The sequence below is a fragment of the Electrophorus electricus genome, chromosome 21 (assembly GCF_013358815.1).
Source record: "Electrophorus electricus isolate fEleEle1 chromosome 21, fEleEle1.pri, whole genome shotgun sequence".
NCBI lineage: Eukaryota > Metazoa > Chordata > Actinopteri > Gymnotiformes > Gymnotidae > Electrophorus > Electrophorus electricus.
The window spans coordinates 10,856,073-10,880,983 of NC_049555.1; the positions used below are offsets into that span (position 1 = coordinate 10,856,073).

Here is a 24,911-nt window from a genome sequence, read left to right on the forward strand (position 1 = left end):
AGAGTGGTCTGCCACTCAAAAAGTACCAGCCAGCAGTCGTTCTGTAATCAAAAACTAATCATTGATTAAAGGGATGAGACAAAAGTTACATGGAACCTGACAGGCTATGGACTCTATAGCCGACACTTACAAGGTGTTTTTAATAAAGTAGTTGGTAAGTGTAACTCAAACATATACCTGCTTCATTACCATTAATATTTGCCCACATAGCTTCTATTTATAATCACACTTCCTTAGAGATAAATCAACATATATGCAGCTAAATTTCCCAACTTTTGCTTTTGGTTTAATGCGTTTGAATAAAGCAAAAAAAACCCCCCCCAAAAAACGAGCAGTATGAGTGCAGCTAGCTGGCTTACGGAAAGGGCTGTACATGTTTAAGCAAGATGCGTGCCATCTTCCCACGATTGCGCCATTCCTGCACGATCTAGCAGAGACAGTGAAGCAAGAGCCAGCCAACCTGCCTGCAAACTGATGAGGCGAGGTCGTGTGGGAGGCCTGAGCCACTGTGGCTAAACATAGGATGCTTCACTCGGTATATGCTAATGAAAGCTCCTTGTCTGGGGGGGGGGGGGGGGGGGGGGTTGCTTGGCTTACAAAACTAATAAGAAATATTTGCTTATAACCATGCAAACTGTATCACCAAAAAGCTTTTCGTTATGCAAAGATGCTTCTTATATGCCAAGCTCTGTGTGGTACATGTAAATCTCAGTTGTGTCTGTGGTCCTCTTGAAATAACAGGAGGGGGCAAAATAGCTTGCATAGCACACATACAGTGTATTAATACTTTGGGAAAACTGTAAATGTCATCAGATTCCGTCCGGCTGTGCATGCAGCTGTGGCTTCGATTGTACGTGGTTACCGTAGCTTGCCAGAACCAGGACAATAGATGTTAACACAATTAAAACCTTTATTGTTTGGTACAGTTAACCCTTTTCCCAGCCAAAGAAAGGTTTTGTCATATAGATTAAATTATATTGACCAAAAATACACAAATAACCAAACTAGGAAGCAGCAGGCCGCACTCTAGTGTGCAACTGACTAAAGAAAAAAAATCTCACACACAAACGTGCGCATGCATGTGCAACTACTTACATGGAAATGGAAGAAATTTGTCAAGTCACCAGACTTTGTTAAGATGTTGGATATGTTATAGTATGTTCTGATCTATAACTGCCCTTGACCCTAGGTTCCTACAACAACATGGCCCTCCCTTGCTTTGATTTTGGTTCTTTTTTATTATAAAGAGTGACTTTGCAAGATTGAGATGAGCACAATTAACTATGAATGTGTTTGGACCCATTTATAGCCTCCAAGCACTGATAAGTTTGTCATGACCCCTCCTTATTTGGAATCATTTGAACCATTGAAGTTTGTTTGTCATATTTTCCTGTGTAAGCATGCAAGTATTTGTAAAAATAGAGTCTAAGCATTTTTAAAGTTCATCAGTATTCCTTGCATTCCTTGTTTATAATGCTAAGTTTGCTTAGCATTCATCATTTTTACACCAATCATCATATTTGCTTGACTCGTGATGTGGGTTTGGATGCTGAGATATATACTTTGCCATGCAAAACTGAAAGATCCAAAAATCTTTGCACACATAAGAACAAACGTAAGCGTGCGCACACAGAGAGAGAGAGAGAAAGAGAGAGAATTTTAATAGTAATGTTTACCCTTAGCACATGGTCAATCTCTATAAGTGGGAAATGTCTCGTATGTCCACCACTTTGTAAACAATCCTTAGTTGACATTATCTGCTTGGCCTGTTTCATAACTAAAATGACAAATTTACATAAATTCTTTATATGTTTGTGAACTGGTCAAAGAGGGATGGGGAAAATCTGTTACCTTTATCTCGCTCATTAAAACAAACCCAAAAATTAAGAGTGATGGCAAGAGATGAGAAGAGCAACCAAAGATTTAATTCATTTCCACAATAGCACAATGCTTGTCAGATTTTTAATCCTTTCAAGAGAAACCAACATTTCACAGGCATGGAAATCCTGATAACTTAGAAATTGTGATTTCTGAAGGCAAACCCTCACTCACTCTAACGTGAAAATTTTTGTCACCAAAGGCAAATTCGCTAAGTGCTAGGCCACGTATAAAATATAATTCATGCATTGATTACATATTATACAGGTTCACAAAGATTTAAAATATTCTGAAGAGAATTTAAAAAAATTAATAAGCATCTAATCTATTTCCAGGTTAGAAAACAACTTGAATGACAAAAATGTGTCTTTCTTTTTTAAGCCAATATTTTCCATCAGGCTTGTTCAATTGTATATACAGAGTTTGTGCTTTTACAACACTCCAAACACACCCTTAACACTTTAGCAGATTTTGTCAGATTTTGACAAAATGATGAGCACGATGAGCTGCCTTAGAGTCACTTTTCATTATCGTTATTTTTGTTTTGTGTTATTTAGGAAACATTTGAAATAGAAATGCTTGAAAGATAACATTTATGTGACAAAATTAGACAAAGTAACTATAGATGAATCATTTCCTATTACAGTTCCAAAAAATAAAATGGCCTTTGTTTTAGAAGCATCTGAAGTCCCTTGTACTGGTTTAATTACATTTCTCATTCCCTGGTAATTTCCGCAGTGCTGTGGAATCGTACCGTGGCTTCCATGAAAGTTCTGTTTCTGATGACCTTATGCTTTGTGCTTACCGCTGACACAGAGAAGCTCAGTCTCTTTTTCACCCGCTTGCAAGATTCTGAGAAAAAATTTCTTTATGTGATTATCATTTTAAAACCTATTTTTTAAATTGGTTATTCCATCACTGAAACGTAATTTAGCCCTGACATGTTAGGTATTTACCTGGAGTCTGCCAAAGATATATTATGAATTAAAAAATCTATAATGAGTCTGAGTTTGAACACATAAAGGTATAAGGTGCATGTCAGGTTTCATGATAGCCTTGTGAAATGACCTCATACCCAGTTGGTTTGGATTTGTGTCTACATTGCCTTTTTGCAGTACATTGGGTTGAGTAGCCAGGAAGTTGGGTCTCAAAAAAGACCCCCTACATTAAAAGACATGTTATCTGCTGTCCCTGCTTGCCTTAGTTGAACTGATATGAGTGGCCACTATCTTTGAGATAGTCCATCATCAGCAACCAAAAAAGGCAGTGGGTTCGAAATTCAGTTCCGGCTTGAAGCCAAAACTGACTTTACTTTTGGGAAGTGTGTTTTTGTCAAAAGTTACTGATAGGTCAACTAGCCCCTGATCATCTGGGTAGATTATTGTAAAATATGCAAAAATATGTTGTGCCTGATTAAGATTATTGATTATTTCCTTATTTGTGCTATAATGTCATCACATTTATGCTGATTTAAAGATTTTAAAATTCCTTTCCCACTGGCCCTAGTCATGAATAAATATATGTCATTAATAATTAATTTAATTTTGTTTTATTTTGAATTGTCTTGCAAAAAAAATCTAACAGACAAATTCTTAATAGATTGTGGCTTTCAAGATCCGTTTGAGGGTTACTTTGGGGAATGGTTTGCAAAATGGAGAAATTAGAGGAATCCTAAAGTAATCTAAAGTGGCACCAATTATTCCTTAATCCTGCATTAAGTTTATGGAATTGCAGGCAGTATGGAGGTGGACAGGAAGAGCGGGGTCGGCTGAGTCGTCTCTGATTGGCTATTGGGGGAGGTGACACTCAGTGTCTGTTCTAACTGAGTAGTTATAATCCCCACCTGACATCACCCTGAAATCAGGAACCAGCAGCAGGCACACACACAGCCAAAAATAAAGAGGTAACAAACAGAAAGCTCTATCCTTTTGTCACGGTCGCTGTTAGGCTAAGTTGCCACTTGCAGTGTATCCAGGCTTGGTTTCTTTCTTGGGCCCTGGGAAATAGCTGTGCGGCCCCCACTGGATAAGGTGTGTGTGATCTTTGGTTTCATTTGGTAAGAGGAAATTTAGAGTTGTGCAATGGCTCGGGGACAGTTTTGAAAGCCATTGAGAAAGCGTTAGCACAAAGAGCTAGAGTACGTGAAGCGGAGAAGACTCCATGTTGCCTTCATTCAGAATGGAGGGGTACATCATCCCACCTGTAAGTATTCCCCATCTTCAGTGTGTGTGTGTGTGTGTTGTATATGTGTATGTTTGTGTGTCTGTGTAATATCACGCCACCACCATGTTATATCGTAAAAATTCAAAGACTCAGGGTCTTGCGGGTTTCCTGAGAATGGCCATACTCGTCCATATGTGTTAATTTTACGGTCATAGTACAGTAATATTTCAAATATTAACTTTGAAAGATGATTAAAACAATCACTATTGCAATGGGAGGCCAATCATTTCTCCTGTACAGCATCATCAAGTTGGGAGTTTGGCTATTACTCCTAAACAATTAAAGAGCTCTTTCACCCTCAGTAAAACACAAAGTTGGGCTGAAGAGTTTAAACTTGACATGGGTATGTCATGTAGATTAATTTCATAATTATTTTAACCAACTGCAGACTTTAGATACATTTACCTTTACGTTTTTCTGGGTTTTCTGCTGCTGCTTTGACTCAAAATTTGATTTTGAAGTCTAAAGTCACAAATTTACTGTATCAACTTTAGTGGATTATGAGAAAATTAATAAATCAGGTAAAATGTATCATTTAGGATAGCATGGGTGGTGCCTCTGTGTAATTAAATTTACCACACACCACAATTGAATCCATTAATTGAATTGTTCTCCAAAATATATTGAATTACTGAAATATAATTTCTATGTGTAATAGAAAATAACCTGGACTGGCTGGATGTCACAGACACCTTCTGAATTTAAAGATTACTGGGCACTTGTAAACAAAGATGTGAGGCTTTTCTCATACTGCATACTGCATTCAAAATATTGCATTGAACTTTGGGGCTGACCTCAGTTTTCATTTAAATTGGTCAAACCTCTCTCTTGACAATTCACAGCCAACGGAAGAAATGATCTATGAACCTGACATCTATCGACCTGAATATCCTTACATTATTGAAGGAGAAGCCCAAAGTGGTGAGATGCTGTCTTTTTGAACATTGCTTCATCTGTGCATATGTATTGATCTACTGCCTAAATTATTACACGACTCAAAACTGCTCTATACCTTTGGAGATAACAAGATAATGTTTTTTGTTTTTAAACTGATTAAAACCCTTTCAAAATAGCATACTGCTTTGACACATTTTGAGGCCCTTATTGACACCATCTTGGTAGAATGAACTAACGGTTTGAAATCACACCCAGGGCAGCTGGGAATAAACTTGAAGGGGGCGTTAGAAAAGTTAGCGGGTGGAACCAGGCAAGTGACCCAGCACAAAGCAGGAAACAGATGCCTCTTTTTGACAGGCAAGAAAATTACAGACGTAGAACGGCAAATATCCCCAAGGGTCCATCGCCTAAAAGTGTCCAACTAGTCCACAGAGTGATCAGCCTGAGCAAACGCTGAAGATAAATAGCATCGATGTGTGGGTACGACTCAGGAGTGACATGAAGTGAATGATGGCCCAGTTCTCTGTGCGGTACATGATCATAGGGACATTGCTGCGTCTCATTGGTGGAGCTATGTGAGACTGATTTTGGTGTGTGTTTAGTAAATTGGGCACTTGTACCACCTGCATTTGTGCAGTGTTATGTAACTGAAAAAAAGACCTCATGTATTGCTTACTTTCTTTAAGTCTCAGATATGCTAACTGCAGCAACCAAAAAGCAAAACTACACCACATCAGTCACACCACATCACAGCAATAGATGGCATCTGCTGTACCCAAGGCTTGCATGCTTTGGAAGTCGTATCATTAGGGAGAAAGTTGATTTTCATTCACATCATTTAATTCTCTTGAATGAATTGGTATGCTGAAAAGTATGGTGTGCTGTCCCTAAATGTGACTGTATGATTACCGCCATTTTTGTGTCTGGCACAGTTATAATTCACTTATTATTTAGCACTGCTTTTCACTTGTTATTCAGCATTATACTTGTGCTTCATGTATGCAGTAACTATTTGACCAGCGCAGCTTGTGTTTACCTAAACATTTTAGCAAGTTTTCTTATTTAATTTTAAGGGGTTTCCTCCACAACGCGTCCTAGAGTTCAATCTGCTACAGACATTTAACAAATGTTTGAAGGTTCATTTTAATCCATCCAGTAGTTCTTTGCCAGATGAGTTGTTTGTCTTATTTTGCTTTTATGGTGACCATATTAATGTAGAGTGCAGTCTCAAAAGTACTCTCAAAAGCAGGAATTCTTGATTCCAGCTGTGGGAAAAACAAAAACAGAGACACAACTGGGCCATCTGTAGGATTGATACTATTCACAACTGCTGAAGGAAATGGTGGTGCGAACAGGAAACAAGAAAGTGTGATGCATGTAGGTTGGTTTTGTTAAAAAAAAAAAGTACATAGCATCTTTTTCACAATATAAAATGGATAACTGAATAAGCAGACATGGTTTGTACTATCTGGCTACTAGCAGCAACATTGTTTTGTATGTGATAGATAAGATGGCATTTGCTGACTCCGGACACTTGTATCTAGACCATGCTTGGGAGTATAACCCGCACCACGTCCACCCTGCGGACTTCGAGAATCTCACGGAGAGCCACTTCACGGAACTCCAGAGTGTGCAGCAGGTCCACCCATCTGGTATGCGACCCGGCGACATTGAATCCAACCACTTTTTCGACCCCAGTCTGCCCGGATCCCACCTGACCCTCACCAGTCCACAGGTGAGACTTTCCCGACCACTCCCATCCTCAAAAGCAAAGGACAGGGTTCCAGAGGAAGCAATGTAGCACATCACCATAAAGCAGGAAGCAGTAGCAAGGGCGAGTCATTAGATGGTTGGACTCCCAGTCCAGGGAGCAAGTGCTAATGTGAATACAAAAATGTCTCCATGTGTGAGTTGGCAGATGCTTCATGTAATTCAAAAGTTCAAAATTTTGTTAAAAAAAACCCCGCTATCACATGCTGATATTTTCCGTGGAAATACACAGTTAGGAATTTTCATAATTTAATGTGTGGGACTTTGACATAAGGGTGTTTGATGCAGTTGAACAGATTCCGTGGATCCAGTGCAGGCTGAAGCTTCACTGTGACTGAAACAGTTCAGTCGCTCAGCCGCACAGCTAGCGTGGAGGACAGAGAGTGCATCTGTAGACAGACTGTTTCTCAACGCAGGCTCATCCTGACCAGTGCTCACCACTGTCACCACAGGAGCAAGCCTGCGCACTCACCAACCGCCACTGCCCCCCCACCCTGCCCCCACTTACACAAACACAACCGCTCCTTATTGTGACACACGCAGATGTGCTTGGACACGCGGAGAAGCACATGTTCAGGAACGACCACACCATCAGACGACGCACACGTGAAATACGCACGCGCGCACACGCACACACACACACGCACACAACCTGAGCAGATAATTCAATTAATACTAAATTTAAATTACTGGATTAATATTTATATTATTTGGAGTTTCCTTTATGATTCTATTCAATCATCCTTGCCTCATAAATTACATGACTGCCAATTTGTATGATTGATATCAGATTCATAATATGTTAATGTTATAAACAAGAGTGTGACAGCAGAAAACAAACAAATGGAAGGTTTTTTTTTGGTGCTTTTGCCTAAACAGGAAACATGAAATGCACATAGTCAACTAACAGGCAAAATGCAGAGCAGCTAGTGAAAGTGAGCTCAGGGTTAGAATGGGAACCAGGTTAGAGAGTGACTGTGATTGGATCCTCTCTGTTTGAGTGGACGTCTTACTCTGGCCCTAACCACAGTACAGGCTATAGAAAAGAACACTTTTCCTCTCAGCAGGGCTGTGGGTCCACTGCAGGAAAGGGGAGGCTGATTTACTGTCTCCCATGTCACATGAGACCGCTCCTGCACACGGCCAAATCGGGCAGAAACAGCAACTCGCTCTGAAAATAATATTCTTTTGTTGGTCTTATCTGATCTCTGTTGTGGTCCAGAATACTGTGTGCCGTTGGCCAATGGACTCAGTTCAGCCCATTTGTGTGAATTCACAAAACTGTAAAGCACAAATTGAGTTTTCTATTTTTACCCCCTCCGTTTCTTTTTTTATGGGTGCTGTGTGGATATAAATGTAGCAGAAAAGGCAGGGCAAACGGTCGTCTGAGCTATCACATGATTCAACATATCAGTGTGAACTCAAGTCCCAGCTGGTGCTAAAACGGAGATGCCATTCCAGTTTGTCAGCCACAGATGCTGCTCAGCAACACCCAGAGGCCCAGTGTTTAGAAACCACTGGTTCCTACCATCACAATTTTGCATCTTCTCTTGCATGTTCACATGAAGATTACCTGACACAGGGATTTCCTTGACTTGGCTACAACACAGGCTGGGCTGCAGTTAGGTATGATGACTTCAGCTGAACTTGTACTGTCAGAACTGTCCACATAGCTGTGCCATCACTTAGGATGGTGTTTTCAGTCGCGTTCGGTGCAATTGACATGACATAAGAGGAAAATACAGTGATGTGACTGTCCTCATTTTTCCTTTCTGTATTTTTCCCCCATTGTTTTTAAAGCTCACACCCTGCTCTCATGTGCTGATATTTTCCCTGGAAATTCACAACTATGAATTTGCCTTATTCAAAGTGTGGGACTCCGGCTTAAGGGAGTTTGTTACAGTTCAAATAATCTTTGTTCATTTTAAGTTCTCACATTTTAAATGGAAGCAATACCAGATAAGCTCTGTGGCAAAACAGTAAGACTGAAATAGTATTTAGAGAAGATCATACTCTTCCTCAGTGGTCTATAGTGGTAAGAGAGAAACTTCCTCTTTTGCTATTTAGTATGCGTAAGATGTCTTGAAATAATGGCGCCTAGCCACCTGTTGATAGAAGCATAGTTGGTTTTTTTTGTACCACACTGACTCAGACTCCACTGAAGATGAGTCAAATGTCAAGTGCTGTTACAGTAAAGATTATAAATGAATGAGGAGGGTAAATGCAATGACTAGCTATCTTTATGCCCCACATACCAAACAGTTCCAATGCTTCAGCGTTTTAGATGACTCCCTTCCCCCAGGATAAAGTGCTGTTGCTATCCCGCAGATTCCGTACTTGCCCCGGCCACCGGTGTGCTACCCCCCGAGCATGCAGCCTTCGGATGATGATGACCCCGGTAGCCGCAGCCCGCCGCTGGAAGTGTCCGACGAGGAGTGCATGAGGGACCACATCTCCTCCACCACAGGAGCAGAGCACGGTGAGGAGCCTCCCTTGGTCACGGGGCAAGCAGGGAGGGCTGGAGCTGGTCATTCCCTTTTAACGCTCAGTGTGGTGTCAGTGCAGTGCCCTTTTGTGTGGTGCCCTTTGATCTCTACTGTGCTCACCAGCACAAACATGCAGAAAACCAATTACTGGAAAATGCCCCTGAATAACTTCCTCGTAAGGTGAATTCTTATAAATAATGATCATCCAAAAAATACCATGATGTGCATGCACATACACTATAAATGGTGCATTGCCTCCTCAAATATCAGTGTCACATTAATGGACAAAATACCTAATAACACCAAAAAAATAAAGAGGAACATTGTGAAAGATCACCTTTCTAATAAGCAACCATATCTCACACTGTGACCTTGCCAAACATTCCCCCCAAACATTTTTTTTTTCGTTTGTTTTTCTTTTCTTTCCTTTTGCCTAGGAAACAAGAAGAAGATTCGCCTGTATCAGTTCCTGCTGGACCTTCTGCGAAACGGAGACATGAAGGACAGCATCTGGTGGGTGGACAGAGAAAAGGGAACTTTCCAGTTCTCTTCCAAACACAAAGAGGCATTGGCCCACCGCTGGGGGGTGCAGAAGGGTAACCGTAAGAAGATGACCTACCAGAAGATGGCTAGGGCATTGAGAAACTACGGCAAGACTGGAGAGGTCAAGAAGATCAAGAAGAAGCTCACATACCAGTTCAGTGGCGAGGTGCTGGGAAAGACCCACCTAGAGAGGAAGGTGTACTTGTGAAGAGAAGAAAGAAAGAATGAAAAAGAGAAAGAAAAGAAAGAACAAAACATTTTGGCAAGAACGGATGGCCTCTGCTTTTCTCGTTTGGACTTGGAGCATTAGAAACTCTGGTTGACTGATTTTTAGAGTTTTTCTTTTTTATACTATCCTTGCATTAATGAATTGAACTTTCAGCCCTGAGGTCTTGTGTCCATTTCAGCATTTGCCACAGATGAAAACAGGGTCTGTACATACTCACGGGGCAGAGACATGAACGAAACGCACTGTACTAATTGATACTTTAACGTAAGCATCAGGTGGCTTCTAAAATTAAATGGACTGGATCCTGAGCAGGGGCAGTTGTTAACTTCTTTACCAAACACAGGGGGGAGAGAAAAATCACAAAAATACAAAAGCAGAAGTGAAAACAAATGACACAGGCTCACGCTGTATGGAAAATACGGCTGTCTCTCGTCTGGCCAACACACACACACACACACACACAGACATTTAGTCTCTTTCTTTACTCTCCCATCCAGGGTTGGGTTTTGAAAAAACAAAAACAAACAAAAAAAACTCTTAATAAAATGAAATCTAATAGGGACTGGATTTTATCTGAACAATGGTTTCATATTCATAATGTATTATCAGCCTTTTGGGATTTTGGCTCTGTATGGTATTGTATTGTATTGTCTTTGAGCTTTATAGCAGCAGTGAATGAGTTTCTATAGACATTCTGTTGCTTACTCCTGAACTTCATCTTGACAATCTGAAAAAAAAAACCCCATCATAGTCACACAGAAGAATAAACATCTTAATCATAAGAGCAGATAATCATTTGGGATAAAGTTCTTGGCACACCTACAATATGAAATCCAACTCTATTACAGCAATCTGCCATGTTAACTATAGACAGACGTTTTTCACGCTTGCTTGACTCACCAGCACCCCTGGCAGTACAAAGAATTAACTGAAAGTAATATTTTCCATAATCTTTATTTTGCCTGTATAGTGATCTTTGAGGGTATTTGGAAAACGGTTTGAAATCTACTTCACATTTCACAATGCCTAAAAACAATGAACACTATAACACTATAGTATTTATTAGACCATATTATATATTTTGCATACAATCGATAATCAATTTTTTTGAGAAAAAAAATATGGCTTTTCAAAAACGTCCATTGATAAGAAATTTCTCTGAATATCATGCATGCATTTGTTGTTTAAAAATATCCAAGATGATAAAATTTACATAGCATATTTAATGGGGAAAAAAATTGGGGGCACATAAATAAACAACAACAACCAGGCAAGTAAACAACATCACTGTAATGGAAATGATGGCAGAGTGAATGTACGCTGGACATGAGGGATGGAGTGAAGAAGCTCTGCGCTGCGGTTGAAGTGCTGGTGGAGGTCTTCAGTCAGTTGGAGGGCTTAACAAGTGGAACATACCACTGCAGACAAAAAAATCTGATAATTACCAATGCTCTAAAAAATCTGATCAAACGAAGTGGCCCATAAGAATAGTGAAGTACAGTAGTAACACTTTTACCTCCTCAGTCATCCCTGCTGACTTCCGCCCCTCTGCGTTGAACGGGGGCTTCAAATAACCTTTGAAGTGCAACTTAACCAGGTCATGGAAAGTCGTCAAGCAATCCTGGAAAAACCAGCACAGCAATAGCCAGGACTGATCTCGGCACGCTGTGGTGACAATCCACTCAAAATGTCCCTATGGCTCAACTGAAACGTATCAGTGGAAAACATTTTTATTTATCCAGCATGCAAGACTGGAACGCAGGCCGTGAACGCCACCGGCCTAGCCGAGGAGGACAGCCCCCCCACTGAGGCGAAACCCAGACGGGCACTAACGTGACTCCTACCCGCCCCTCGCTGGAGCAGATGTAGCTGAACCAGCGGAGTCCTGCAGCCACATGCGTGATCTCGTCGGCGTAGATCACCTCCAGAACCTTCACAGATGCTGTATCCCCCTGTGCAGCAAAGCGGGACAGCGTCTGAGGGTGTACGTCCAAGCCCCTTCAAAAAACAAAAAACAAAAACCTTTAAAAAACACCTAATTGGTTCACACAGAACCTTCATGGAACCACTAATAAATGAATATGAAAATCAAAAGTTTATTTTTAATTATTTTTGGTACACCTAATATTAATTTAACTATAAATGATTTATTACAAATGAGATGTATAATTACATACTTCAGCGCATCTGTTGACACCCTCCACCCTGTTCATCAATAGTCAGTTTCTGATCACAGCAGTAATGATCACAGCAGACATGGTAGTGGCATCGTTGTAGGTGCTGTGCTGGGTCAACTGCTGGGGTTTTTGCACCCGTTACTGTCACTGGTGGGTTGGCAGTGGTCCACTACCCAAAACTGCTAACAACTATCCTATGGTCAAAAACTGAACACTACTGAAGGGTTAGTTGAAGGATAACACAAAAGGTGCATGACAACAGATTGACTTTAGTCTGTAGCTATACACCTACAAAATGTTATTAATAAATAAATAATAAAAGCAGTGGTGTGTGTATATAGGCAGAGGTATTGCTAGACATCTGATATATTGAGGACTGGCTTGTCTTGAAGTGAAATACATTATTACTGACCAATTCCTCAGTACATTTATTCTGAATGCTAATGTGTTCTGTGCTATACCTAGCCTCGTGGACCATGTGCACTATTGCCAGTCTAGCCAGAACGTCCTGGGAAGTTTCTGTTGCCGACTGCCACAGACCTGTAGCGAAAAAATAAAAAAAATAAAATAAATAAATAAATAAAAAAGACAATAAAAATAGTCATTGTCGGCTTCACTGACCAAATATGGGGAATTAACATGAAACATACCGTTATGTACTGGAAGGGCACCAAAAGAACTACCAAGTTCCTCTATCCTTTGTTCTAATAAATCATAATGCTGTCAGAAGAAAAAAAAAAAAGATCATCATACTGTCATATACTAGTACATTATCATAATGTTTCAATAAAGCCAAGAGACAAACTTTGGCCTCATCCCCAGCTACTTTGACAAAGTCACTGAAGAACTGCCGTGGAAGTGAGTCACCAGAACCAAGTGTTACTGTAGAGAATCGAGCGATCACATCCCATGACAGATCAATAGCCCACTGCTCGATGTTGGCCAAAGAATGAAGCAAAGCGATCCTGCTTGCCTGTAAATGAGAGAGCAAAAATTACGAGGATTTTCAGTGTTTTGTAATATGAAGAGGTGGAGCTTAGCTGCCAGAGTTATAGAGTAACTGCATACAGGGTGAAAAGTGAACAGTCAGCTTTAAATGTCTGTACAGAATTGTTACAACTACAGGATAAAGGCAGTTTGTGAAGCAACAGAGTCCTGCAGTGAAGGTGAACCTACTAAACAGTTGGTTTAAATGTGTGTCCTATAACAACACTGACATGTGAAAAGGGAAGTTTTCACCTAATTAATCTACCCCCACATGCTCAGTGAGAGCATGTGTACCTGAGTGCCTAATAAAACTACCCCGCCATGCTCAGTGAGGGCAGGTATACCTGAGTGCCTCCTTTGCCACGTTTAATTTTGCCCGGCTCCACCACGGTCAGATTGTCCATCCTACTTGGCTGAGCTGGCGGAGTGCACTCACCGATCTCTGTTATTTTCCCAGTGTCCCACCAACCTTGCACTTGCCTGGTCAAGACCACCTGAGGTGCAGAAAGACAGAGCTGAGGGAATTACAGTACATGGTGATACTGACTGTCTGAGTGAAGCACTGAACATGTATGCATGCTTTTATATCTGTGGGAATTAAATAAACAAATAAACAAATAAATAAAAAATTAATAATAATTATATATATATATATATATATATATATATATATATATATATATATATAAATATGCATTAATGTTCTAAAAAACAAAACAAAACAACTACTAATGAAAAAATATAACCTTTTCTTGTGGGTCTGGAGTACACAGGACTTTTGTAGCCCAAAAACAGAGTGTATTTTCTGAAGATGCTGAATTTATTTCCACTGGTAATGAAGTATCTAGGAGAGGTTTGCAAACAAAGAAAAACTGGATAACATGAATCCATAGTCAAGGTATATTTTTACATGTTTGTTCTCACTCACCTTGGCTTGCTCCCTTCTTTGCTGGAATAGGGTAGAGGGTCAAGGTATGCTGAGTGTTAATATATATCTTTCCATCCGTTACTCTGACATTGTAGACGTGATTCTGAGGTCAAGAATACAAAACGAAAGAGGAAAGCACTTTGCAAACAGTTCACTACTGGTACACAGTGAGCTTCGTTACTGCACGATACCTGCAGTCCTGTGGAAGAGGAACCTGTCTCCAGGCTAAATTCAAAACAGTGCCAGGGACATATCAATGCCAGCCTGCCATTGCCCAGGTCCTCGATGTCTCCTTGATCAAGTGGCCCTCCTGTCCAAGCAAAGCAAACCAATAAACAAATGAAAATAAAACACAAACAAAAGACCTGCATCACGCAAGCTATGGCAGGACAAGACACACATTAACTACGTGTAGTAACACCCGTGATTTCCTTCTGTCAGTAACAAAATGTAGTTATACAACTACAATGACAATAGTCTTATCACTGCACACCCACCCCCTACCCTACCCTCGACAAACCTTCATGTGGGCATGATGAATCCATAGCCCAAAACCGTCCGTCGTCCGAGCGCACAAGAACGATGTGTTGTCCATCTTCTGAGTACAACCTTAAAGAGATTTTTCAGAGCATGAGAAAAAAAAAACAATACAGTATTTTTATGTTCCCTGTCCTATTTCGAAGATGACAAAATGAAAGATATGCACCCGCTCAAAACTGCATGCTTTTATTCATGTTTTCAAAAACATCTTACTTCGTGCATGGGGTCTTGAATTTCGATGCGTCTCCAATACACTGCCAGTTTCTGGCCCTTACAACGTCTTTAAGGGCCTCAACTAAATCTTCCTCAAAACGATCCATTAAGAACCTCAGAAGGTTACCATCTTAAGGTCCATACTCCTTATTATTTTAAAAATATAAAGTAAATGAAACAGTTCACGCATTCAGAATTTCTCACGTTTTACTTCCGCTCAAATGCATCCTCTCCTATTCCAAAATAAAAGTCGTTTACACACTTGTATTTATAGAAATACACATTTCTGCTTATATTTATAAGTTAGGCTAATGAAATATTGAAGCACTTTTGGAGTCATCTTGTGTTTATTTTTCTAGGCGCCAGGACATCTTGGCTAAACCATAACCCAGCTATCAATGCGAGCTTAATCTTTTGATATTAAGTCCAGCCGCTAGAGGGTATCCACTGTTTAAAAGAAACACCGACCTCATTTTGTTCATGCTGATAATGGGACATTTCGGTCCGCTTCTTCATTTGTATTAAAATATCTCCTTGATAAATGGATGTTTAACTGGACTGATCGCCTTCAGAATCCTCTGTCTTGAAAATAACGCCTTGACATCATGCCAATTGCTTGCTCAGCGCTTGGATGCACAAATCGATTTATTAAAGGCTCTGAGATCCGCTTTTACAGGTAAGTATTGCTTAGGAAATATAGACTAATAGTAATGAATAAGTCTGTAAATCTGCTAGTTTTTAGTTAGGGTTAGAGGAGACTGCTGTAAGAAGCTTATTATAAATATGTATTTAGCTAGCTATAGACTCTGCTAAACCTGATACAGTGTCGCAGTTTTATTACGTAGGCCGTCATAAGTTTTCTGCTAGCCAAAAAGATATCAGACGTCTATTACCCAGATAACCGGCTCGTATTACACGCGTAACCTCACAGAAAGAGATTTTTGTTCGCTACGAGCTCAGTTTGGGTAAATATATGGAACCAGTCAAGTCAACAGCCGTGCCCCAAATTTACTTTTTAGTTTTTCTGCTATTCAAGTTAGCCTGTTTAGATACCTGGCCAAACTGTTCATTAGATATGGCACGTTAATTGCTAAATAAGAAAAATGAAAACACCAAAGCTGCTTACAGTCCACTTTGTTCCCCCGCGATTTGGTTAAGAAACCTCACTAACGCTGTCATTTTCTACGTGCTTAACAGTGCTTAACATCATGCTCTATAGTCAATGCATTAACCTTAGTTGCAGAAATTAATAATCAAATAACAACAAAGTCTCCAATGGGTCGGCTTGCAGGAAAAGCATTTTTAAGGCCTAACCATGACCCTGTTGTTTATTTTCTGCAGATTCCCTATCAGCAAGCCCCAGTTAGCCGAGCAGTGGGTGCGAAGCCTTGGCAGAAAGAACTTTGCTCCAACTACCAACTCCTGTCTGTGCTCAGAGCACTTCCAGCCTGACTGCTTTCGTGATTACAATGGAAAACAGTTCTTGAGGGAGGACGCTGTGCCCACTATTTTCACGAACTGGCCCAAGGCAGGGGGAGATGGTGCTAAGGTTTGTGCCAGAACAGGCCATAATAAAACACCCACACATCACTGTGTATCATAGTGCTGTGAACTTGACTTGTTGTTATTGGTTCGCTACATATAAATGTCTTTTGTAACTTGTAAATGTAGGGTGCTCTGTTTTTGTGTTACAATTTACTTGGTAATAAGCTTCAGTGTTTACACTCAAGTAACAGTAAGGAAGTTTTGAAAGTAATTTCACGATTACTCTATTTAATCTCTATTTAGGAAGGATCTGGGCATCATATGTCAAATATTAGATGACTAAGAGCATTTTTACTGCTTTACTAAATAGAGGTTTATTAAATAGAGATTGCTATGCTTCTTTATCAGGCTGTATCTATTTATCTTGTTCTTCACATCATTCACAATTAACTTCATGATTACATGCTGTGAGAATTAATCTGTAGCTAAATGCTGTTGACAAGACTTGCATTTCCTTATAGATCGAGTTACGTAAGAACAGAGGATTGGGGACAAAAGAAGAATCTAATCGCCCTGCTTCAATTTCAGAGGGATCCAAACAATTACCAAAGGAGAGGAGACAAACCACAAGAGAGACCAGCCTTAAGGTATCATGCACTTGGCTCTCTAAGTAAATGTTTGAATTAACTTCGTTTGCTTGTAACATTACAACCTTTCACATGTTATTTATGCATTACAATATTTCAATAAAATCAATTTCAATAAAATTGATATTCAGTTCCTTAAAAAATCATGGGATTATAATCACATTTTGAAAGGTTAAGTGTGCTTTTACAGGGAAGAACCATAAATGATGGCTACAAGAGACGTGGAGGGGCAAAACTCTCATCTGGTGACAGGTATCAGACTTGAATTCATGTATTCACATAGTCTATATTTTTTATAAATAATCTTTTGGATCTAAACCATGCAGAAGAGTTGGGGTGCAGTACCTTCAGGATCATTTTTACCTTATTATGTAATCGCATCTGCACAAGGAGAATTGTTGCAGGTGGTATTTTTGGGTGGTTGCCACTACTGTGGAATGCAGCCCAGTGATGGTACATGTTCTCTCACCCTGCAGACAAAGCATGGCGGCTAAGAGCAAGGTGTACGACAGCCGCGGGCTCCTGATCTCATGTGGCCGGGACCTGTGCGACTGCCTGGACGTGGACTGCATGGGATGCTTCTACCCATGCCCCCACTGTACCTCCCGCAAGTGTGGCGTGGAGTGTCGCTGCGACCGCAAGTGGCTGTATGAGCAGGTGGAGGTGGAGGGTGGGGAGATCATCCGGAACAAGTTTGCTGGCTGACGGGGCGCTGATGATGTAGAGGCGTGTTTAGGGAGGGCGTGCTGACTGAGGACTAACTTCAAGAATGTAAATCTTGAGGTGCAACTCTCTTAGGTCATCAATTTAACCATCTGGATTATACAATGTCAACTTTTTTTGTTTTGTTTTGTTTTGTTTTATTATAGACTAAAAAGGTATGAAGTGACTGTAAAGCCCAAATGGTCATCAAGGGACACCGATGCTTTTTTCTATTATTGCTTGGACCTGAGCCAAGTTTCCCAAAGGTGTCTTGAAGCAAAGACCATCATAACATGGTAGAGGGAAATCACTTTAATACTCTGCATGTAATGAGATCTTAACACTATGATGCCATTGGGAGTCTGTTAATTCCTCATCGTACTGGATGGATTTGGATCTGGTCTTCCTGGCCTCACTTGCCTTTGAGCGAGAGCTGTTTCATTGACAGTGAGGAGATGATTATGCTTCATTATGTCCTTCATACCTGATAGACCAGCAGTTTGTAGTTTGTGATTGCTCTTTTAATGCCCATTCAAACATGCAGCAGTTACTGTGTTGTCCGGGTTGTAAAATCTGCTTTGTAACATTGAATGTGAAGTTCAGGGGTTATGCATTCAGGGAAGCCCAGTGCTTTTTCACTGAAATGTTTGTTCATTAAAGTTTTTTGTTTCATTATTATTACATTGTGTAGCTAATTGTGTTCACATGTATATTGCTGCTGGTCGTTCAGCTATACCACAGATACAGCATTTGAAATTCATGTTGATTCATTGCTAATTTGATTATGCAAAACAAGCTCAGTTCATGGGTTCTGTTCTTTGGAGTAAATCCAGTATGCTTGTGGAAAGGAATTTCATAATTGGTCTCCAAAGAACAATTATAAGCTGTGGTAAACACACACGGATTTCTCATGCAGTGCAAATTAATTTGTGTGTGCTCACAGGTCAGCATGCCTGCGTGTGTGCGTCTGTGTGTGTGTGTGTGTGTACTGGCTGGCAGCAGCTGGTGTGTTACAGAAACAAATGGGAAATGCAAATGCTGTTTTAATGAAGCAGGGTTTTTACATGCTTAGGTAACGCAGAGCCATGGCCTCCATGATGAGTACGGTCACACAGGCACAACACTACCTGCAGAACATTGCAGAAACTCAAGCGTAAGAGACATGCATCCTGTTTGCAGTCAGGGGTCTGAAGAGGACACTCGTCCTTTTAAATCATTACAAAGGTGTTTTCTAACTTGGCCAGCGGCTCAGTAGTGTGTGTGAGCGAGGCAGCTGCTGTGCTGTGTGCTGAGGGCACCGCAGTCAGTGCTGTCTGTATCGCATTGGCTGCACTCGCAGCTCACGGCCACAGGGTAGGTGAAGGACGAGTCCAGCCCCGGTGGGCAGCCTGGCAGCTCCACCGTCTCGTACCTCCACTCCCGGAAGTTGCACGTGTTCTGGAAGTATGGCGCCACAGGGCTACGGTATGCTCTCTCCTGCCGAACGAACAGCGGCACATGAAATGTTGTCAAGCAGTCCGGAAAAGAGTTCAACATGTATTTATTCTTAGTTATCATTGAATGTAATATTAGAATTACAAATCCCAAGGGTATGTTATGTATCTATCATTGAGTGTCTTTACTTGAATACTATTCTAATTGGTGCTTATGTGGTGCATCTGGTGGGGATTTGCTTAACCCAAAGGGCAGGGCATTTATGATTTATTAGCTGAACTAGAGCCATGCGTGCTCAAGTCTAAGCCTGGAGATTGATCACTGCAGAGTTTAGCTCCAATAAACCTGGGTCTAATATTATAGATCTAACGAAGACTTTGATGACTGAACTCTACAAACCATCAGATATCCAGATCCATAGCTGAGCACCTCTACTCTAAAGCATTTCATACTTAAATATACACTGGGTATAAATATACTGTGTATATTTTGCTTTCAGTTAAAGTAGAGAGCAAAAATACATCCCTGAAAAAAAGGTACCGGTTTTGTGAATGAATTCTACGTTTATGTTATTTGGCAGATGTTCCAAAGTGACTTACATATTTATCAGTATGACCCTCTGGGTATCAAATTCATAAACCTTAGAGTGTTGCAAGTACATTGCTCTATATAGTTTACCAGATAAGATGCAGGAGTAAATAATGGTAATTTATGCAAATATAATTACTGTAGTATTACAATAACAACATAAAGTTTTATAACTACTTTATGATGTTATTCTATACATTATCAGTATATTTCCAATCCAAGTTTAACTAGATTTTTTAGTATAGTGGCAAGCCCATAGGCTGAGGGCTGTATTCTACCTGTGTCTGGCAGAGGCCAGCGCAGGACATGGTGCTGATGGTGAAGCAGCTTCCACACTCCTCGCTCTCCACGGTGATGGAGATGTTGGTGAGGTCACAGCAGGCCTTGCATTCTGACTCCGCCCCCACCAGTACAGGCAACAACATCAACAGGGCAATTACAAGCATCCTCGCCTGAGAAATAGCAAACACATAAAATGCCAGTATACCAGTATATTCAGCAAATACTGTACATTTAACTAGTTTCTTAATCTTTCTAAATGTTCATACAAACTGACTGAAGCTGAGCTAGCTCAATCAGCAAATTTTAATACTTTAACCAATTAACTATCCTTCTAAGAAGAGCACATATTGCAAGCAAAATGACACATTAAAGTGAGACCAAAAGCTGTGCTGAGGTTAGCCTTACCTGCTGGAGATTCCGTCGTATTCTGTCTGTCTTCATTCCGCATCTTACTTATACTCTCCTGTCAAGCCAAACGCCCACTGGAGGCTCCAGCCTTATCTTCCTATCATATTCCATTTAGGTTGTGATGGCAGTGAACGTCCATTCTGTGGAGGTGGGCCTTAATCCCTAAATCCCCACAGCCTTGGCATTCAGCGTCTGGACTGATAAATGTTTAGTCTGAATCAGATTGGCAGGTCTGGGCTTCAAGGTCAAACCAACGCCACAATGGACAGGCCCATTTGATCCACAGTTACATTCTGTAAGATGGTGAATGCAGACAACATGATCGGGATGGGTGCCAGAGTAATCTTAAAGATGTGTATAGCTAGATAATGCAGTTTCATGCAGGTTAATTTCCATGCTTGATTGGAGCTGTCCAAAAAGCTGCTTCAGACACAGCGAGCATTTGGAATAAGCTCCTTAAGAAGGACCTGGTCAGTATAAATACTCAGCATTGATTTCAAAGACTTCCAGACACACTGCCCCACTAAACAGGCGCATCAAATGGCCACAGATTGACCTCCTGTCAGTCATGCCTTTTCCCAGGTTTATAGTGAACATCTGTAATCATACTCCCTCCAGTCAATTTCACAGTGAAATTGTATCAGATTCACATGGCCAGGCAGAACTCAATTTGATCACAATCAGAAGTTTATCTCTAAAGAAATTTTAAATAAGTAAAAACAAGTGAGTTCACACATTTCTCCAGCAATTGTAAAACTTCCCCTAAACCCAAATTAAACATAACTTCTTATTAATTATTCTAGGGCAGAGCAGTTTTTTTTAATTTTATGTATTTATTTTTTAAGCATTTCCAACTATTGAACGACCACATCAAGCAGCAACATCCAAACAAAGATATTCATCAGACTTTTTTCTATGAAATATATGTTACAACACCTTCAAACTTGCATTTTACATTTTAACAAAACTAAAAAATAGTCAACGAAGGCATTAGCAGTGAAGAGGCCAGCTCCTCTAGGCCTCTCTGTCCTCATTATCAGGTCTTAGCAGGTCTGGAACAGGAAGTGATGAGAATAGGATCAGCCAGTACGCTTGCTAAGAGAAACACTGCTCCAGGTTTAGTGGTTTGGAGGAAGATTTCAAGATAAACTCTTCAAGAATAAGAATGAAGAGGCTATGCTGGCAATTTCATAAAGGGCTCAGGGTTAGCAGGTTGCAACTGAGCACACATCTTTATTGAAAGTATGTATAAGACAATCCTTGTAAGACCTCAGAATGCTAATGAGTAATAATCTCTAGATTACTGCATTCTGACATCAGTTCTTACATCAAATGTTTATGTTGAAGCTTTAGAGTTTGATGCCTTGCCTTGCTAGTGGACTGCTGTGTTTGTCCCCACAATAATTCATATTCTACTGGTTTGTACTTATACTGGTTTGGCATGACTGTTTCATAACTATTGATACATTAAAAAAAGAATCTGTCACATATGTATGCAAGGTACACAAATATTTATTTTCCGAATTTGTAAAGATTCCAATTAGCTCTCAGTAATCATTGATAATGTGTCCATTTAGAGTGAAATACTGCCCCCTGTGTTTTGTTCAGTACACTGCAGCTCTTACGGTCCACCACAGGCCTATTATGGCCAAATCCAGCAGAAGCCCCCCCCCCCCCCCCCCCCCCCCCCGCTAAGGCCAAACGTATAATATTTATTGCTACTTTGCAGCAAGGAATATCCTGTTCAACTACAGTTATTAGTTCTACATGAACAGTGCTAAAATTACATGTCTGAAACAGTGTGATGTGCCACTGGAGACATATTTGGTATTGTAGAAGACTTAGTATTAAATCCTTCTCATTACCAAAGGCAATGTTTTTTATTTCATTATTTTTGCCATAACCATTAATAAGACTACTGAGCTACGTCTTTGTTCCTAGGCCATGGAGTATGAAATATTTACTGGGTGACAGAAAGATCATTCACTACTGTGAATAATTTCTCTGAGTGAATGTTTTGTATCTTAAATGGTATAGTCTCTTTGGTCGGTTCATCATCTTGCTCTGTGAACAGACAAGGCAGGCTGAGGGCATACTGGAATACGCTACCTGCAGTTTTTTTTCCCCCTAATTGAGCCAAAGATCATATAAAAACAAAGTAAACCTGCGCTTCCTAGCCTAGTGACAGAAACTATTGATATTTAGACAATATAGTATTGCCTTCAATATGACTTTTTTTTTTTTTTTTTTTTTTTTTAGATTTGCAACACATCAACTGAATTTCATGGTTTTATCAGACATACTTAATAGACAAAGAAGACTGATGAAGCCTCATTATTTAGCTCCGGGAATAGACATATTGGATTTTGATGACAACCCCATTATCCCTGTTGTATTACGGCACTGTTACAGACTACTTAGTTATAAACAAGACATAAGCAACAATGTAGCACTTATTTAATGAATATATAATTCATCTTCTAATGCTGCTTATAACATAAAACCCATACAAGTGTGCAGTAGACCAACAGATGCCCTTAAATGTAGTATTGTCCTTATTTATTTGTAATTAACAGTTCCTGGCCAGATAGTAAATGGGGTGTTTCATGCCACGAGTGTCTTCTTTTGAGAGACCACGAGTGTCTTCATTTTCACTATCAGGCTGTACATTTTGCATGCAAGTTTTTAAATAATATGCATATATACTGGCTTGTTTTTTTCATTAAGTATTAAACATATCGTTTAACATATTGGTTGGAAATGTTCGTTGCGGATGAAAATGTTCATATTTGGAATGACATCTTAAATATTAAAAGATATTAACACGCGGTCAAACAGTGAATATTTTTGTTTTAATATATATTATGTACCAGTATAACTTCTATCATGTAAGCGATGGTTTCATTTAAATGCTCTCGCAGACGTACAGAACCTGTCCGTTTGGAGCTATAGACCGGACTATTCCTCGCTTGACCGGTCCAGCCCTCCGGTGTCCGGTGGCGATGAACGGGATGTCAACAGATGCATGTGCTGATGTGCTAAAGTTTTCGGATTGCAGCATGACGGCGAAAGCGCAGTGACCTGCAGTAGCCACTGGGGGATGATCAAGGTCTGTCGGCGCTGCGCAACTTGCTCGTCGCGGCGGCGCGGAGCTGCTCAGCAACACACGCACAATGGTAAACGGGCGAGAGCGAGCGGCAGACAGATGCGTGGTGCGTTGACTTACCTAAGGCTATTTCACATGTCATCATTAAACTTTTATTCCTCGTGATTTCAAAGCTGCTCTTTTGATTTATCCAAGCCTGCTGTGTCCGCCGAGTGGCAACACCTGCTTTTTCGGCGTCAGTGAGTCTTTGCTTCCTGCAGCGGTGCATGGTTTTTGTGGAGGGGGTGATGTGCAGGTGATGAGAGATCCTGTTGAATTGAGACACCACGGCGAGACGCAGCCAGAAAGTGTCATCCCTCGAACGCGATAAAACTCGACTGCTAAGGTGACATGTTCTCCGGTTGGCTGCGTCGAGTGTTTTTAGGACTCCCGGAGCAAGCGGGAATTTTTTTTGGCAAACCTGGAATTTATATCCTCAGCTATCTCTTGCATATTGTGGTGGAGGTGGAAACTGAGAAGACATTCTCTCGTCTTTTCTCATGTAAGTCACCAGAACGAATAGGAGGTGGGGTGCGTGAGTGCGGGCTTGGAAATATTGCGTGTGAACGAGTGTTTATGATTTATTGCCTAGGGATTTTCGTTCAATAATAAGCGTTATCTAGCGTTCTCTCCTGTTGCCATGTGTGTGTGTGTGTGTGTGTATGTGTGTGTATGTGTGTGTGTGTGTGTGTGTGTGTGTGTATGTATGTATGTATATATATATATATATATATATATATGTATGTATATATATATATATATATATATATATATATATATATATATGTGTGTGTGTGTGTGTGTGTGTGTGTGTGTGTATTATTATTATTGCTGTTCTTGCAGAGAGCGTTTTAAAATCCTGATATGTGTTTATCGTATTTTATGATTACGTGTATTGACAATGGTGTCTTTATGTAGTGTCAATTCAAGTATCTTATTTTGGGGGGGGGGGTGGTGGTGGTGAATTGCCTACGAGGAGGACTCTGTTGAACGCGTGTTGTCTGTAACATGTACGTTTGTTTTCTGCCCTTTGCAGCTGTTGCTGGCGTCAAAAGAATTCAGTGATTCATTCATAGCCACTGGAGGGGCAGAGGACAGCGCGGCGGTCCCCCTCCCTCACTCCAAAGATGGAAACAACACATCTCTAACTGGCTTAACGTCTCTCCCTCCCGCCAGGGAGACGTTATCCGTGATCCACTGATTATCTTATGGAGAACTTTAAAGAAAGCCTGTGCTTTTTGACACCGAAGCAACACCAAAGGACGCAGGTTCCATAACCTCTGCGCACCTGAAACTGATGATGTCATTTGGTAGGTGTTAACACCTCATGGATCCATCAGCATACAACT

The 24,911-nt window shown here is 40.5% G+C and overlaps 4 protein-coding genes across 8 annotated transcripts; 2 read left to right on the plus strand and 2 right to left on the minus strand.

Annotated features, from left to right (window-relative positions):
- Positions 1-3,738: 3,738 nt before the first annotated feature.
- On the plus strand, positions 3,739-10,334 carry spi1b (Spi-1 proto-oncogene b). Of its 4 annotated transcripts, none has more exons than XM_027017680.2 (6): positions 3,739-4,080; positions 4,760-4,834; positions 4,944-5,022; positions 6,504-6,733; positions 9,097-9,247; positions 9,692-10,334. In XM_027017680.2, the coding sequence occupies exons 1-6, from the start codon at positions 4,039-4,041 to the stop codon at positions 10,003-10,005; spliced, it is 891 nt and encodes a 296-aa protein (XP_026873481.1). In that variant the 5' UTR covers positions 3,739-4,038; the 3' UTR covers positions 10,006-10,334. The 4 variants fall into 4 exon arrangements, with proteins under 4 accessions (XP_026873481.1, XP_026873482.1, XP_026873483.1 ...); XM_027017681.2 differs by having other exon boundaries at positions 6,543-6,733; XM_027017682.2 differs by lacking the exon at positions 4,760-4,834.
- A 627-nt stretch (positions 10,335-10,961) lies between these two features.
- On the minus strand, positions 10,962-15,430 carry si:ch73-314g15.3 (uncharacterized protein LOC368688 homolog). Of its 2 annotated transcripts, XM_027017679.2 has the most exons (13): positions 15,340-15,430; positions 14,872-15,017; positions 14,639-14,727; positions 14,310-14,428; positions 14,119-14,221; positions 13,937-14,034; positions 13,535-13,684; positions 13,009-13,176; positions 12,854-12,923; positions 12,665-12,743; positions 11,871-12,024; positions 11,543-11,647; positions 10,962-11,444 (listed from the first exon to the last, which is right to left on the minus strand). In XM_027017679.2, exons 2-13 carry the CDS (start codon positions 14,976-14,978, stop codon positions 11,412-11,414), a joined length of 1,275 nt encoding a protein of 424 aa, XP_026873480.2. In that variant the 5' UTR covers positions 14,979-15,017; positions 15,340-15,430; the 3' UTR covers positions 10,962-11,411. The 2 variants fall into 2 exon arrangements, with proteins under 2 accessions (XP_026873480.2, XP_026873479.2); XM_027017678.2 differs by lacking the exon at positions 15,340-15,430 and having other exon boundaries at positions 14,872-15,248.
- A 27-nt stretch (positions 15,431-15,457) lies between these two features.
- Positions 15,458-18,386, plus strand: arl14ep (ADP-ribosylation factor-like 14 effector protein). Its single transcript, XM_027017684.2, has 5 exons — positions 15,458-15,547; positions 16,213-16,420; positions 16,878-17,003; positions 17,194-17,255; positions 17,480-18,386. The coding sequence occupies exons 1-5, from the start codon at positions 15,477-15,479 to the stop codon at positions 17,706-17,708; spliced, it is 696 nt and encodes a 231-aa protein (XP_026873485.2). The 5' UTR covers positions 15,458-15,476; the 3' UTR covers positions 17,709-18,386.
- A 347-nt stretch (positions 18,387-18,733) lies between these two features.
- On the minus strand, positions 18,734-20,473 carry fshb (follicle stimulating hormone subunit beta). The gene is made up of 3 exons (XM_027017695.2): positions 20,415-20,473; positions 20,006-20,179; positions 18,734-19,181 (listed from the first exon to the last, which is right to left on the minus strand). The coding sequence occupies exons 1-3, from the start codon at positions 20,448-20,450 to the stop codon at positions 18,954-18,956; spliced, it is 438 nt and encodes a 145-aa protein (XP_026873496.1). The 5' UTR covers positions 20,451-20,473; the 3' UTR covers positions 18,734-18,953.
- Between the last annotated feature and the right edge of the window lie 4,438 nt (positions 20,474-24,911).